This window comes from Durio zibethinus, chromosome 3 (assembly GCF_047325235.1).
Source record: "Durio zibethinus cultivar Kanyao isolate XHJ-2024 chromosome 3, ASM4732523v1, whole genome shotgun sequence".
Taxonomy (NCBI): domain Eukaryota; kingdom Viridiplantae; phylum Streptophyta; class Magnoliopsida; order Malvales; family Malvaceae; genus Durio; species Durio zibethinus.
This window is the reverse complement of record NC_143164.1, coordinates 34517069-34531120: the sequence shown is the minus strand read 5'-3', so window position 1 is coordinate 34531120 and position 14052 is coordinate 34517069. Positions and strand designations below refer to the sequence as shown.

Genomic DNA, 14052 nt, shown 5'->3' with positions numbered 1-14052 from the left:
TCCTGATATAAAATTCAATATGAATTTAATATATACATTTATTATGTGAATTAAATCTGAATTGAATAAGAAAAAAAAAAGATCCAATCTAAATCGAACATAATGATTTCAAATCCATTTTTAGTTTTCTCAGTTTTTTCTCAACCTTACTTGTTGCTAAATAAAGTTGCAATTGTTTCTTGCTTATGCAAATTAACTCTGATTTTTTTAGCAATTAGATAAATGATGTAGATGAAACCAACGAATGGTTGACTCATGTGGCAAAAAATGTGTATTCCTTGTTTTTATTGTTTGGATTCGAATTAACTGAATGATTATGGAAAAATAATTTTTGATAAATTAGCTAAACCTAATATAAATAAACCTGCTTGAATAGACTCAAAAAAGAGATTATGGGATAAAATCGAAGAACCCCTTACTAAATAAAAAATAATGATGTAGAGTATTTAATGTTATGACATGAAATGTAAAGTTGTATAAGTTTACAGTTATGACAAAAAGGAATTATGTTGAAATGTAAATATGACATGAAATTACATGTGCCAAATGGGTTTGGCAGTTTATGGTACAACATAATTCAGCATGGTATGAATCGTGCTTGGTACAACCTATTGTCATAACGTATCAGTCTAGAGACTCGATCGTTACACATAAAAAATTTAAAAATCGTAAAAAAACATAAGGGGTCGTCACTAATCTTTTTTAAGATGTGATTGATTACCAAAAAATTTATCTTTTTAATAAGACTATAAAATGAGTTTAAAGTTTATTAAAAAGATAATTTTAGTCTACGAAAATGAGATTGGGTCCAGGTATCGATCACGTATGGGAAAAAATTAACACCTTTACAATGCCCAAGAAAATCAGTACCAATTAATCATACGTTATTTATAATTCTAGATAAAAATGATTTTTTTATATGAAATTTAATTATAATTCCCTTTGTTTTTAAGAAATGAAATTAGTTTTAGAAAAAAAATTTATTTAAGAATATTATGACAATCTTCAAATTAAAGAAATACCTCCAAAATCCTTGATATAAAAGCAAAATTCGAAGATATTCTTCCTATCTAATTCTTATCGTAACATTCCCTCAAAAAGAATAAAATAACCCTCTTTGTAAATGATAATTATTGATGACTCTTTATCCTCTAGGTGGCATACCAACAATTTTATTTTTTAGAATGCTATTTTTATTTTTTGGTTTAAAACTAAAAATTTTTAAGAGAACTTTTTATGTAGTAAAAAAAAAACAAATTTAATATAATTAATATTAAACACCAACAAACATATATATTAATTATGAATGTACACATTATTCTTAATGAGTTATATGCAAATGATGATCAAATATGATTTAAGAATCAGGTTTTCAAATATAAAAAGATCACTTGAACTCTTCAACATCTAGTTAAGGTTTGGGTGCAACTATTTGTATTTAAAATCTTGCCCTATCATTTTTATTATTTTATATTTTTATATTTGTTGCTTTAACAAAATAAATTTATTTTGAGTTACGAAAATGTATGAAAATTTTTAATGAAATAAAATTTCTTAAATATCCCAACATGTAGGCGACATTCGAGAATAAATTATTTCATAAAAGGTTTTCGTACAAATTTTTATAAAATTTCGTTACATTACAATTATGATTAGATAAATATAATTGCACATAATTAAATTAAAATCTTTGCAATGTGATATGTTTTATCAAAAATAAATTTATTATTAATAAATGAAAATAATTAAATATAGATGCCTACAAAATAAATAAATAAATAAATAACAAAAAACTAAATAAATTAAAATGGATTTACCACAATTTGGGTTCCAAACCCAATTCAATAGAAAAGCTCCAAAATACATGGGTTAAGGCATGGGCTTTGTGTATAGCCTAGTCCAGAGGTGGCCTAGTGGGTATAGTTGGTGTTGAACTGGTGGGTACGAGTTGATTTGACCTATTTGACTAATTTTCTCTTCTTTTTTTTTAGCTTATAAAAGCTTTCCCTTTTTTTGTAACACCATTTCATTACCCGTTTAAAATTTTTTTTTCTTTTTAATAACCCAACCTCTTTTTAAAAAAAGATTCTGGCATCATTGCATCATCGTCACCGCCATGCCCTGTTACCATTGTCACCATCGATCGATGGTTTTTAGCTGTAAAAAAAAGCTTACAGATTCCTTTTCTCCTTATCTTTCTATTTCGAACCTCTATTTTTCATGAATCTTATTGAGTTTCCCTAGATTTGAACTTAAAGTTCGTAGTTTCTTATCCTTTTTCCATCATATTTTGCTGTTCAATTTGGCCAAGGTTTCACTATGTTGTTCTCCTTTCTTTCCTTTCATTTTCCACTATCACCGACTGCTTAAGGGAAGCTACCATACTCACACCGCCTTTGTCAACTTTCTTTAGTGGCTTCTGAAGTTCTTTTTTCTTTTTTTTTTCTTTTTTTTAAAGGAATTAACTTTTTTTTTTGTTTTGATTTGCAAGGTTTGCTTGACACTAGGTTCTTCATCATATTAGTAAGGATTGATTTTTTTTTTTTTTTGGTTTTTTCTTGTGGTTTGGTTTTTTTTTTTTTTAGTGTTGGGTGGTTGGCTAGTAGTGGAAGCTTTGGGTCTTTGGTGTTGATGCGGTTTGGGGTTGGTTCTAGGACTAGTCTTTTGTGTCTTCGTTGGGGTTGAAGGTGGTCATAGGTCAAGGTTTTGGGATTGTCTGACTGGGGGTGTGTGTGCTTCAGTGTGGTTGAGGGTGGATGGGAAAGGGTGTGGGCGAGGGTTTGGTGTTTGGATATTTTAAAGGTGTTGAGGAGTTGGCCTGTTGGTCATGGTGATAAGGTATGCATAGGGACTATGTGTAGGACTAGTTGGGTTTGCGGGTGCAAGGAGGTTGGTCACGAGAAGGTTGTGGTGGAGTGGCCTAGGAATCTTTTTCCTGAAGATAGGTGCTTGGTGAAAGGGTATACTAGGCTGTGGTGGTTTGATGATGGGGCTTGGTGCATGGTGGCATGGAGTTGTTTGCAAGGGTACAGGTAATGACTGTAGAGGCTGAGATGGTGACGGCTTGGTTAGGACTTATCTAAGTTTGGAGGAAAAGGTACTCGACCTCCTACTGAAAGCTGAGTCTAGGGCTCTCCGAAGCTTAATGTTGGATTTTGGTTAAATGGGGTATAAGAGATTTGGCCATCTGTGGAAGAGAAGGGTTCCAGTGATGGTTAAGGTTTGAAATAAGGACGATGTGGTGCTTGGTGTGCAGCTCTGGGTTGATGAAAATGCTCTTTCAGATGCTGGTGTCTAGGGGTTTAGATAAAGGTGCCCCCTTTCAACTCTTGAAGGTGCTAGGCTTTATCAAAGAAAATTTTTGTTCTCATTTCCAAGCTATTTTAATAGGGTCATGGTTTGGCAAGGTAGTATCGGGTAGTGGAGTAGGGTGTTGAGGTTGGCTTATTGTATGCAATGGCTAGATAGAATTGGAAGAGCTATTGACCATTCTTTCTTGTATTTTTTGTTGTTTTTTCCTCCTTTTCATAATTTATTTATTTTTTGTAAATTAATTTTTATCTTATATTTTTTATTAATTATAGTAATAATAATTTGATTAATTAATTATTTATTCATATATATTTTTTTGTAATTTTCAACTAATTAAATTAATCCTAAATAATAAAATTAAAAATAAAAATAACTAATTTAGAACAAATTTAATCAAATTCAATTTAATGCTTAAATCGGTTCAAAAAATGTACAAATTGAGCTTGAAAAAAATTCGTTTAATCGAATCAAATAAAAAAAAAACAAATTTAAATTAATCCAGATAAAATTAAATGTCTACATTTGGTGTTAAGTAATTAGATTAAGCCACACATGATATATATATATATATATATATGTGTGTGTACAATGCTGGACTAAATGATTTTACCCACATGAATAGGCATGGCATAGCCCGTTAAGGCCCAATGCTAGCACGTGGCACATGGCACGTGGATTAGCATGACACGACACACAAGTCTAATCATGTCATATTGGCCCATAATTATCATAAGTAGGTTCTTAAACTTTGAGTATATTTATATTATTTTTTTATATTGCAATAAAATTATATTTATTTTTGATATTTTATTGATAATTTATAAAATAAAATTATATTAAAATTATTTATTAAATATTTAAATTATTGATAGATAAATTATATTAACTAGTGATTAAAAAAAGAATAACAAAAATAAATTAAGACTTCAAGTTAAGTAACAATTTAATTAACAAAATAAATTGTTATAGGATGAACCATATAAAATAAAATGAACGATCTATTAATACATAAGCTAATATTTAAACAAACTGTACCTATCCAGCACAATCTATTCGACGCCTTAAATGCAAAGTTGTCAATTGGGTTTACAGTTAATTTAATGAGAATGGTCTATGCAATAATTTATTTTAATGAAGTGATTAAACAAAGGGATTCATATTCGTTTAATGACCGGTGATTGCAGCTTCATGTGAGCGGCGGTGCGAATATTTTTGTTTAAAGAGGCTGCACCAAGTTACTAAGCCTTTTCGCTGATTAAAGAAATGGAGAACTATGGTTCCTTTTTTTAAGAATTGATGAGATTCTGGCTCATTTTTCATAATTAAATACGTTAATTGGACAGTGACACAATTATATAGTAAATAAATAACAAATGATGGGTCATTAAAATCCAAAAAAAATTCGAATAATCTGACATAAAATTAAACAGCACCTAAATTCACATGGCACCATGTAGAGAATAAGGTACAAAAACATGTAAAAATGATTTGGGAGAACCATAAAGAGTTTTAATTTTGTGCACTTGATTTCATAGGAATTATTACAAACTTTTGACATAACTTAATCATAATTATAATTTTTTAAATTAATTTTTAATAGTAAATAAATTTATTCATTTGAAAAATTTAAAATGAATTTAAATTTTGTGATAGTAATTAAATTATATCAAAATTTGGTAATAATTTTAACAAAATCAAATTTGTAATATCAAAACTCGAACCATAAATTCAACATATTATTATATCATTGTAAAACTTAAATCCAGGGGCATTCCCAGTAGGTCACATTTCATATAAATGGGAGTTTCTGAAAGAAAAAAAGGAAAAATAACTAATACCCAAAAAATGAAAGATCTTAAGAGTTGCTGGGAAATCCCTTTATTTAGAAAATTTGGAAGCAGCACTCACCAATAGGGCCCATTGCTCTTTAATTTTCGATACAGATCTTTCTCTGTTACAACTGTACCATTGTGGGGATATATGCCATGGAGCGCATGCACAGTTGTACCTGTCATGTTCATGATATTATGTTTTTACTCTCACCAGGCATTGTCTTTTTTTTTTTTGTCATTGTGGGAACATTACTCAAATATTGTACTTTCTTTTTTCCTTCTTAATTAACCCATTAATTTTAGGTATTCGTTTATATCATAGTACACCATATAGGTACAAGATGATATAAAGTCAATGCAATTAAAAGAAAAAATCCAAAATTTACGCATTGTTTGTCACTATGATTTAATTAAAATTTTATTTTTGGATTCATTAAAAAAACTAAATTAAGAAAAGTTTAAAGAATTTTTATATATAAAGAAAATCGTAATTCAAGAATAATAAAAATAATTTTAGGCATTAAAGTTTAAAATTTAAATTTATCAAATATAATTTTTTAAAAATAATTATATAAATTAATTGAAATAAATTTAGAAGTCTAATTAAAATATCTTTACTTTTCTTGTGAAAAAAACTATGGTTTGATTTTAAAATTTATCCTATTTCATTTTTAAAGGGATAAACTTATATGTATACTTGTATTTTCTTTTAAGTTTAACAAAAAAACTCTGATTGGACCAGCCGAGTGTCAAGAATTTTAATAGCTTCCATGGATAAAATTTATATGAAGTTATTTACGTGAAGTTTATAAAATTTTTTATTAGAAATAATTTAATAAAAATTTTAATAAAAAATTAAAATAGATAAATTGATGGAGTTTGATGTAAAAATTAATAATATATAAAAAAATTATTAAAATTATTATTTATAATTCAAATTTGATTAATATTTATTTAATAATAAAAATTTTATTAATATATTTATTAAAAATATCTATCAAAAAATATATATCAAAATTTATTAAAAAAAATTTAAATTTTGTATATTGATATATGTATCGATACTTTTAAATCTATTAATTTTAATTTTAATTTAATCATTTTTAATATAAGATTTTACGAACTTTACCTAAAAAATTTTATCTAAATTTTTCCCTTTTAACTTCCATTAACTATTTTCAAGAGAGGCAAACAAAGAACAAATATCCATGATATTCTCCGCTTGATTAGATGGACAATCATGAACAAAATGAAAACCGAAATTACACTATCTCGCTCTCTACCCCGGCATCGCTAAATGGTTTCCACGTCGATAGGAGCCTTTAAGGCTCGACAACTACGTACGACTTGGACAAAGTTTTCGACAGCTTATAATTGAGACCGAATGGCTACAACAATGTTGCTGGTGGGAGCTTCACTATTAGCTCAGACTAGTACTGTATTTTTTGTATGCTACTGTTTGTTATGGATTCCCATTTGGGAGAGCAAGGCTAGGGTTCCTATAGAGCGTTTAGCCGTCAACTTCATTATTTTAATCCTAAGCTACTTCATTAAAAAAATTAAAAGCACATAAAGTGAATGTTAAGAGCCTTGAAATATGGAAATTTAAGGGGTTTGCTTAAGGAACCAGACACAGTCTCCCACATGCAGCATGTGCTTTTAAGATTAGTCAATTAAAGAAATCATGCACGGTGGAGTTTAAATCAAGAGAATTTACTTTGTTTAAGCTTAACAGTAGATAGTTAGACAATTGAAATAAAAAAATGAATTACAGATGTTATGATTTAAATATTAAAATTTGTTGAATATTATTTTTTAAAAGTAATCATATAAATTAATTGATTTAAATTTTATATTCCTAGCAGGATCTTATTTACAAGTAGACAAAGTTATATTTTGGAAAGAAGGGATCTCTTTGAGCACCTAAAATTGGCATTAATTTATGGTAGAAACATGAGTCTATGCTTTTTATGGCACATGAAAATAATAAAGTAGCTAAAAAATTAGCACCAAAATAGAATTGCTTTGTTTCTCATGGACATAAGTCTAGATTGAGCCAAAGGAGCCTCCAAATTGGATAGCTCATTGCAGGCTTAACATATTGGCTACTAAAAAGCAACAAAGATGAAGGTTTTGAGGACATTCAATGCTTCTAAAGTTAAAAAAAAACCCCCAACAATTTGCACGCATTTGGAGATGCAGCCCTTCCTTGGCACAAAAATTCCCTCTATCAAAACCCCTATCCTATGCTATAATAGATGGATAGATGTGTGAGAGCCCTAAAACCCACGCTTCAGCAACAGCCTTGACCCTCATGAAAATCCCCTTAAACTTCCCATATGTTCATGTTTTTGTATATTATTAACTCAATTTGACTTAATGTGGAGTAATACTTTGTTCAAATGAGTAAATTTAGGATTAAGTGTTGAAATAAATTTGATTATAGGACCTGGAAATTCAATTGTAAACCAAGTTAAAGATATCCCTTTTCTTTTGTTGTATCATTTTTAAGATTATTTTTAAATATTTATTTATTTTTTTGCCATTAGGAAGAGACCAAATGGAGATATTGGTATAGTTTTGGGATTGATTTTATAATTTGTGTATTTATATTGTGATTGTTTTACGTTAAAAACGTTTAAAATATGAAAAATACATGTTATAATTCATATTTACATATTAAACATAAAATATATATTTTAATTTATCAAAATTAAGATATAATTTTTATTTAAATTTTAAACTATATTATTTTATATTTTTATATAATTTTTATATCATTTATTTAGATTTAATGATTCATGTATTTATATTACGTAAAATATTAAAATTCGTATATATTTTATATAAAAATTATGTATTATAATTTATGTCAATATAAAAATCTAAAATTTATATTTTTAGTTATATTAAAATTATATATAATATTATTAAAATTTTAAATTATATCATTTTTATATTTTATTTTTATATTATATTAATATCGTGTTATCGGGTCTAATTTTATTATCTAGGTTTAGTTTATGGGTATTATTACTATTAGACTAGATTAAAGTTTTATTTGGATGAATGATAAGATTAATTGTGATAAAATTAAAAATAATAATTAAATTATTATAATTATAATTAAAAAAATCACTAAAAAATATTTTAATAAAAAAATTATATTTAATAAATTTTATTAAAATTAATATTTAAATTCAATAGATAATAATAAGAAAAATTTAATCCTACCGCATAAAAATTGCAGTGAAATCCAAACAGATACCAAGATCAGGCCTAACTTTGCTGGCCAGGGACGGAGGCAAACTGTTACATGGAGAGAGAGTAAACAAATACTACTACTGCTGCAAATCGTTAAGTTGATTTGATAATTTCCAAAATAAAATAATTGATCCGGGCAGGATTGGGTGTGAATGGGCGGCTGATATCTCCATTTTCTTAAGATTTTCTTTGTTTTGGGTAGGCATTGGATTTTGGGGTAAAAAAGGCACCGTTGAATAGAACGAGAGAGAGGGAAGAAACCCAAGCTCTCTTGCACTTTATTCTCTTCAAATTCGATACTTTGCCCTGTACCCGGAACGATGTTTTTGTTTCAATAGGGAGCCAACTCAAAGAAAAAAACTCTCTTTTATGACTCTTACATTGTCTTGTTCTAACCTCAGAATCTCTTATTCTTACTTCCACGCTTCAGTTGCTGTCCCTCTCTATTGGTTTCCGTTTCAATTCTCCTTCAGTTTTTTCTTTTTCTTTCTCTTTTCCTTTCTTTTCCCTCTGTTTCTCTCGTAGACTTCCAGCAGAAGAGACTTATAAGTGAAAGACCAAAGAAGAAAAGGGAAATGCCCAACGGGGTATTTTTGGTTTTCACCTTGTTAAAAATAAAATAGTAATGCAGATAAAAAACAGGAACTTCCTTTGTTTCCTCACTTGTTGTCTCTTCATTACCTGAGGGAACACAGGACTGCCCTTCTCTTCTCTTCTGCTATCATTCATAATTAACCCACTTTTCTCCCATTATTTTCAGAACAAAACTTGAACTTTCCCTCTTGTTTTCTGAAAATTCCTGTTTCCAAGATTATTTTTTGTACTTTTCTATTTGTCTTTGTTTACATTTTATCAAGGGCATAACACCTAAGAATATCAAGTCATTGTTGAGCCAAAAGAAGCAACTGCACAAAAGCATAATTATTGCTTATAAATTTGGCTATATGAAAGCCGTGAAACAATGAGAGATGGGAACTCCAAGAAGAGCAAGGTTTTTCTGAGACAAGACAGAAACTCATTTGATTCTTGTGTCATTTTGTGTAAAGTATGAGATTGCTGATTATGTTAAGTGTATTTCCCTCATGAAGCTTTCATGGCCCAAGATATTGGTCAAGAAGTGGTTCAATATCAAGAGTAAAGCAGAGGACTTTCATGCTGATGATGTTGATTATGGAGGTGATTTGATTGGTTTTTAAATCTTTTTATCATGTTTTCTTGCATGAGTTTTAGATTATAAATTTGGTTCTTGGATTTGGAATCTTTAGCCTTTTACAGGCTAAAAACAAAGGGACGGTTTTGTTTTTGAAAGTGAAAGCTGTCTTGATTTTAGATTCTTCTAGACCCTGGACATTTGCAATATTCTACTTCGGTAATTTTACTCTTTGTTTTATACAAAAAATGTATTTTTGGTTTTTAATTTTTATGAGGGGGTTGATACTTGGCATTTGCAACTCAAGATCTGCTATTTGTTTTCTTCCTCTTTCTGAAATCCATGTTGTTTGTTTTTTTATGGTGTTTGAATATGCGAAATTGATGTGCTGCTGATAGAGCAGCTTTAACAATTTTATGGTTTTTCTTTTCAGGTGTTGATGAAGATGGGAGTCACAACTTCTCAGAGAGAGAGGCGTGCGCTATCAAGAAAAGTAAAACAGGTTAGAAGTCAGACGCCATTATGGTGATTACTTTGGACCACATCTCTCTTTCATCTCCCTCTCCCAAATTTTAATTAAACGAATGTTAAAAAAAAATAATATTGTTTCAATCAGTTCCATTTTTCTTCTCCACAAAATTCTAATTAGTTACTTGGATTTGGATGCTAGAGAGATTGAGCAAGAGGTATTCTGATCGAGTTAGACGAAGTAAGATTGATTTTGATAGCTCGCAAGTTACAGATGTGCATAATTATAGGTATGTATTGTATTCTTATTTGCTTTCTGGTGTTGAGTTGTTCCTTAATAGTATTTGGTTTTCATTGCGTTTTTTGCTTCCATATGGGCGCAGGGTTTTTGTAGCTACATGGAATGTGGCTGGAAAATCTCCTCCTAGTTATTTGAACCTTGAAGATTGGCTTCATTCCTCTCCTCCTGCTGACATTTATGTTCTCGGGTATGCCATGCCAACCTAATCCAGATTTTCTTCTACTGTTCTACATATAGATTCTTTTAAACAAACAGATTTTATGATATTGACAGAAGCCTCTTGAATCCCTTTGGCCTTTTAGGTTTCAAGAAATCGTTCCTTTAAATGCTGGTAATATTTTGGGCACTGAAGACAATGGACCGGCCAGGAAATGGCTGGCTCTCATTAAGAAGACTCTGAACAGTCTTCCCGGCACCAGTGGTGGTTGCCACACACCTTCACCAATCTCTGATCCACTTGTAGAACTGGATGCAGACTTTGAAGGATCAACAAGGCAGAAAGCTTCATCTTTCTTTCACCGCCGATCATTTCAATCCTTGAATTGTAGCATGAGAATGGATAACGAAATGGCAATGCCACAGCCCCGGCTTGATCGCCGCTTCAGTGTCTGTGATCGTGTTATCTTTGGTAATAGACCAAGTGATTATGACCCTAATTTCAGATGGGGTTCCTCTGATGATGATAATGGACCTGGGGATTCACCAGGTAATGCTGAAAATTCTCCAATGGACTATAGTGGATCTTTTGCCATGGAGGAAAGCAGTACACAGATGGGCCATTCAAGATACTGTTTGGTTGCCAGCAAGCAAATGGTTGGCATATTTCTAACAGTATGGGTGAAGAGTGATCTTAGAGATGATGTTGGCAACATGAAAGTGTCCTGTGTTGGCAGAGGGTTGATGGGTTATCTTGGAAATAAGGTACATTTTTAACTATGAAATTTTCTCTGATTTGAGAGATTTTGTTGAACTAGGAATAAGGAGGCATACTCATTTCTTGGGTTTTCCAGGGTTCCATTTCTATTAGCATGTCTTTGCATCAAACCAGCTTTTGCTTCGTCTGTAGTCATTTAACCTCTGGGCAAAAGGAGGGTGATGAGCTGCGAAGAAACTCTGATGTTATGGAGATCCTCAGAAAGACAAGGTTTCCCAGGGTTCATGGTATGGGAGATGAGAATTCGCCCCAAACGATTCTAGAGCATGAGTAAGCCTTAATATGTTAAATTTTGACTCTATTAATGCTTGTCAGATTAAGAGACTGCATTGTTTTCCAGAAATTCCAGTCTTGTTAGAAATTTATTCTTAGCCTTTGGCTTAAAATTCTAAGTTTTGAATGTCTTGGCACAGCCGTATAATTTGGCTAGGGGATTTGAATTATCGGATTGCTCTGTCATATCGTTGTGCAAAGGCTTTGGTTGAGATGCGCAATTGGAAGGCATTGTTAGAGAATGACCAGGCATGTTCTTATCCTTTCTCAATTGATTCTGTATATTTATTTTTATGTTCATTTTTCAAGAAGCTTTGTGCTACTCTTAATTCCAATGAGAATTGCCCAATCTGAAAAATTGATGGTTTTCCAGCTTCGGATAGAGCAGAGGCAAGGCCGTGTTTTTGAGGGATGGACTGAAGGAAAAATATATTTCCCTCCTACATACAAGTATTCAAATAACTCAGACAGATATGCTGGGGAGGATAGGCACCCAAAGCAGAAGCGAAGAACTCCTGCATGGTAATCTCCCTATTCACCTATTGCTTTTTTTAAGTGATTGGGGAAATTAGATTTATGGAATTTATGGCTATGAGAAGAAATTGTCACATGATTTTGCTTTTTTAAAGAACTATTGATCTGATAATCATAATACAAGAAAATAAGCAAGCTTATAATTGTGAAGGTGTGATCGTATACTCTGGTATGGAAGAGGCCTCTATCAGTTATCTTATGTTCGTGGGGAGTCAAAGTTCTCAGATCATAGGCCTGTTTATAGTGTATTTTCAGCAGAGGTTGAGTCTATTAATCGCAACCGAATGAGGAAAAGCATGAGTAGTTCCAGGATTGAGGTTGAAGAGCTGCTGCCACAGTCACACCCACATGGATATACTGAACTCAGTTTCATTTGACAGTACTTTTAAACAATCCATAATCTGTGCTACACTTCAGGATTAAGTGCATGGTTGTATAAGGTAATTCACAGCGAATAAAACTTTTACTGTTGCTAATTTATAACTGCTAAACTTACAATTAAAGCCAGCTCCCTTGGGCTGTTAACAGGTTTCACGAAGAAAATGCATTTCCCTCCAGAATTCCAACCCTGCTTTCTCTCCTCAATCAGGCAGGTAATTTTACTCATTTCGTGTGTGCCCAAAATAAAAGAAATAAAGTAACTCGGTCCTAATTGGTCATGTTAGTAGGAAGAAAAGTATATGCTATTACTAATGCCATGATGAATAGACTTCATTGGTAGATTTTTTTGGAATTTACCTATAGCTTTCAATTGTTCCCCCTACCATGTATCAATATCTCATGGACCAAGTAAACATACAAACCTTTTATAGGCTTAAGAAAAGGGATTTCTGGTCAAGTCTTACTCTCCTGTAGAAAATGGAAGCTGTCGATCGAATACTGAGAGTGTTGGTGTAAATCATGTCATCTTTCCCTGTTCAAGTTTTTTTCCATTTTAAACCTCAGAAAATCTCTTGCTTGTTCCTAGTTCTTATCTACTTGATTGGTCCCCCATTTTACAGGTGGGCACTGCCCTAAGGAAACTACACCATGGTGGTGATAAAGACATACTGTTGCCCGCAATCCAAAAGAAGGTCGGTCCTTCACTTCCTTTCGACAGTTTGGATGAAGTTTCTTATCCTAAATTCATTTGTCTAATCCTCCACATGACTTTCCTTATTGTAACAGCTACAAAATGTATACTGTCAATATACCTGACTCCAGAAGTTCGCAGCAAACAATAATTGCCTAACTACAAATTAAATTCCTAACTGCCAAATTGAAAATTCCAGCTTCAAAAGGGCATCCATGACTTAGCATTATGTTACAAGACAAGTTGTTGGTTTGTTCTTGTCCAAATTCTGTTGGAAACGTTTACTGATTGACACGGCTGGAACATTTTTTTCAAAACAATTTACAGGGTAATAATGGATTGCTTTACCATCATATCTGGTGAAAGCTCTCTCTCAACATGAGATTTTCATGACGGGATCAGTTCGAAGAGTGTAGGAGAAGTTCCATTGTTCCAAGTCTTTTACTGGTTTGCTTCTCTCTGAAATCCCGTCTGTAAATTACAGAAAAAATAGAATTAGTTTTTTTTTTTTTTTAATTTTTTAAACAGAGAACAAGGAGAGAGACAATGGAATCAATTGTCATTTCCTTTTTGTATTAATCTGGGAAGATAAAAGCCTGGAGATGTGATGGATACTCATTACTAGTGGATAAAAGAAAAGAAGTTTTGATTTATGTGAACCTTCTTTTTCCTGTTTCTGTTAATTATTTTACTGAGAAATAGAAACTAGTTTGTTTGGTTATCTCTACTGTTATTCTTCTACCATCTCAAAATGTGACCTGGAAGTATATATGAGAATTTTAGGCATAATGTGATACATGACACGAAAATAATAAAGAAAAATAAAGGTGATATGATGTAAAATTGTAACAAAAATTTACGAGTTTATTAAAACTAAAAAACATTTTATGATACGAATTATAATACAATAAT

The 14052-nt window shown here is 31.0% G+C and overlaps 1 protein-coding gene across 5 annotated transcripts; it reads left to right on the top strand.

Annotated features, from left to right (window-relative positions):
* Nucleotides 1-8557: 8557 nt before the first annotated feature.
* LOC111283524 (type IV inositol polyphosphate 5-phosphatase 7-like) lies at nucleotides 8558-13811 on the top strand. 5 transcript variants are annotated; one of them, XM_089758597.1, is made up of 13 exons: nucleotides 8558-9399; nucleotides 9497-9584; nucleotides 9992-10060; nucleotides 10229-10316; nucleotides 10410-10514; nucleotides 10630-11248; nucleotides 11338-11531; nucleotides 11675-11783; nucleotides 11908-12056; nucleotides 12220-12508; nucleotides 12597-12661; nucleotides 13070-13141; nucleotides 13236-13811. In XM_089758597.1, the coding sequence occupies exons 1-10, from the start codon at nucleotides 9370-9372 to the stop codon at nucleotides 12443-12445; spliced, it is 1677 nt and encodes a 558-aa protein (XP_089614723.1). In that variant the 5' UTR covers nucleotides 8558-9369; the 3' UTR covers nucleotides 12446-12508; nucleotides 12597-12661; nucleotides 13070-13141; nucleotides 13236-13811. The 5 variants fall into 5 exon arrangements, with proteins under 5 accessions (XP_089614723.1, XP_089614724.1, XP_089614720.1 ...); XM_089758598.1 differs by having other exon boundaries at nucleotides 8559-9584; nucleotides 13236-13810; XM_089758594.1 differs by lacking the exon at nucleotides 8558-9399 and having other exon boundaries at nucleotides 9476-9584; nucleotides 12597-12657.
* Nucleotides 13812-14052: the final 241 nt, after the last annotated feature.

What these genes read in the sequence shown, in the direction of transcription:
- LOC111283524 (XM_089758597.1), top strand. Translation starts at nt 9,370, where the DNA reads ATGAGAGATGGGAACTCCAAGAAGAGCAAG. An exon ending in CAAACGATTCTAGAGCATGA is followed by an intron (nt 11,532 to 11,674) that starts GTAAGCCTTAAT and finishes GTCTTGGCACAG; the next exon opens with CCGTATAATTTGGCTAGGGG. An exon ending in AAGCGAAGAACTCCTGCATG is followed by an intron (nt 12,057 to 12,219) that starts GTAATCTCCCTA and finishes ATAATTGTGAAG; the next exon opens with GTGTGATCGTATACTCTGGT.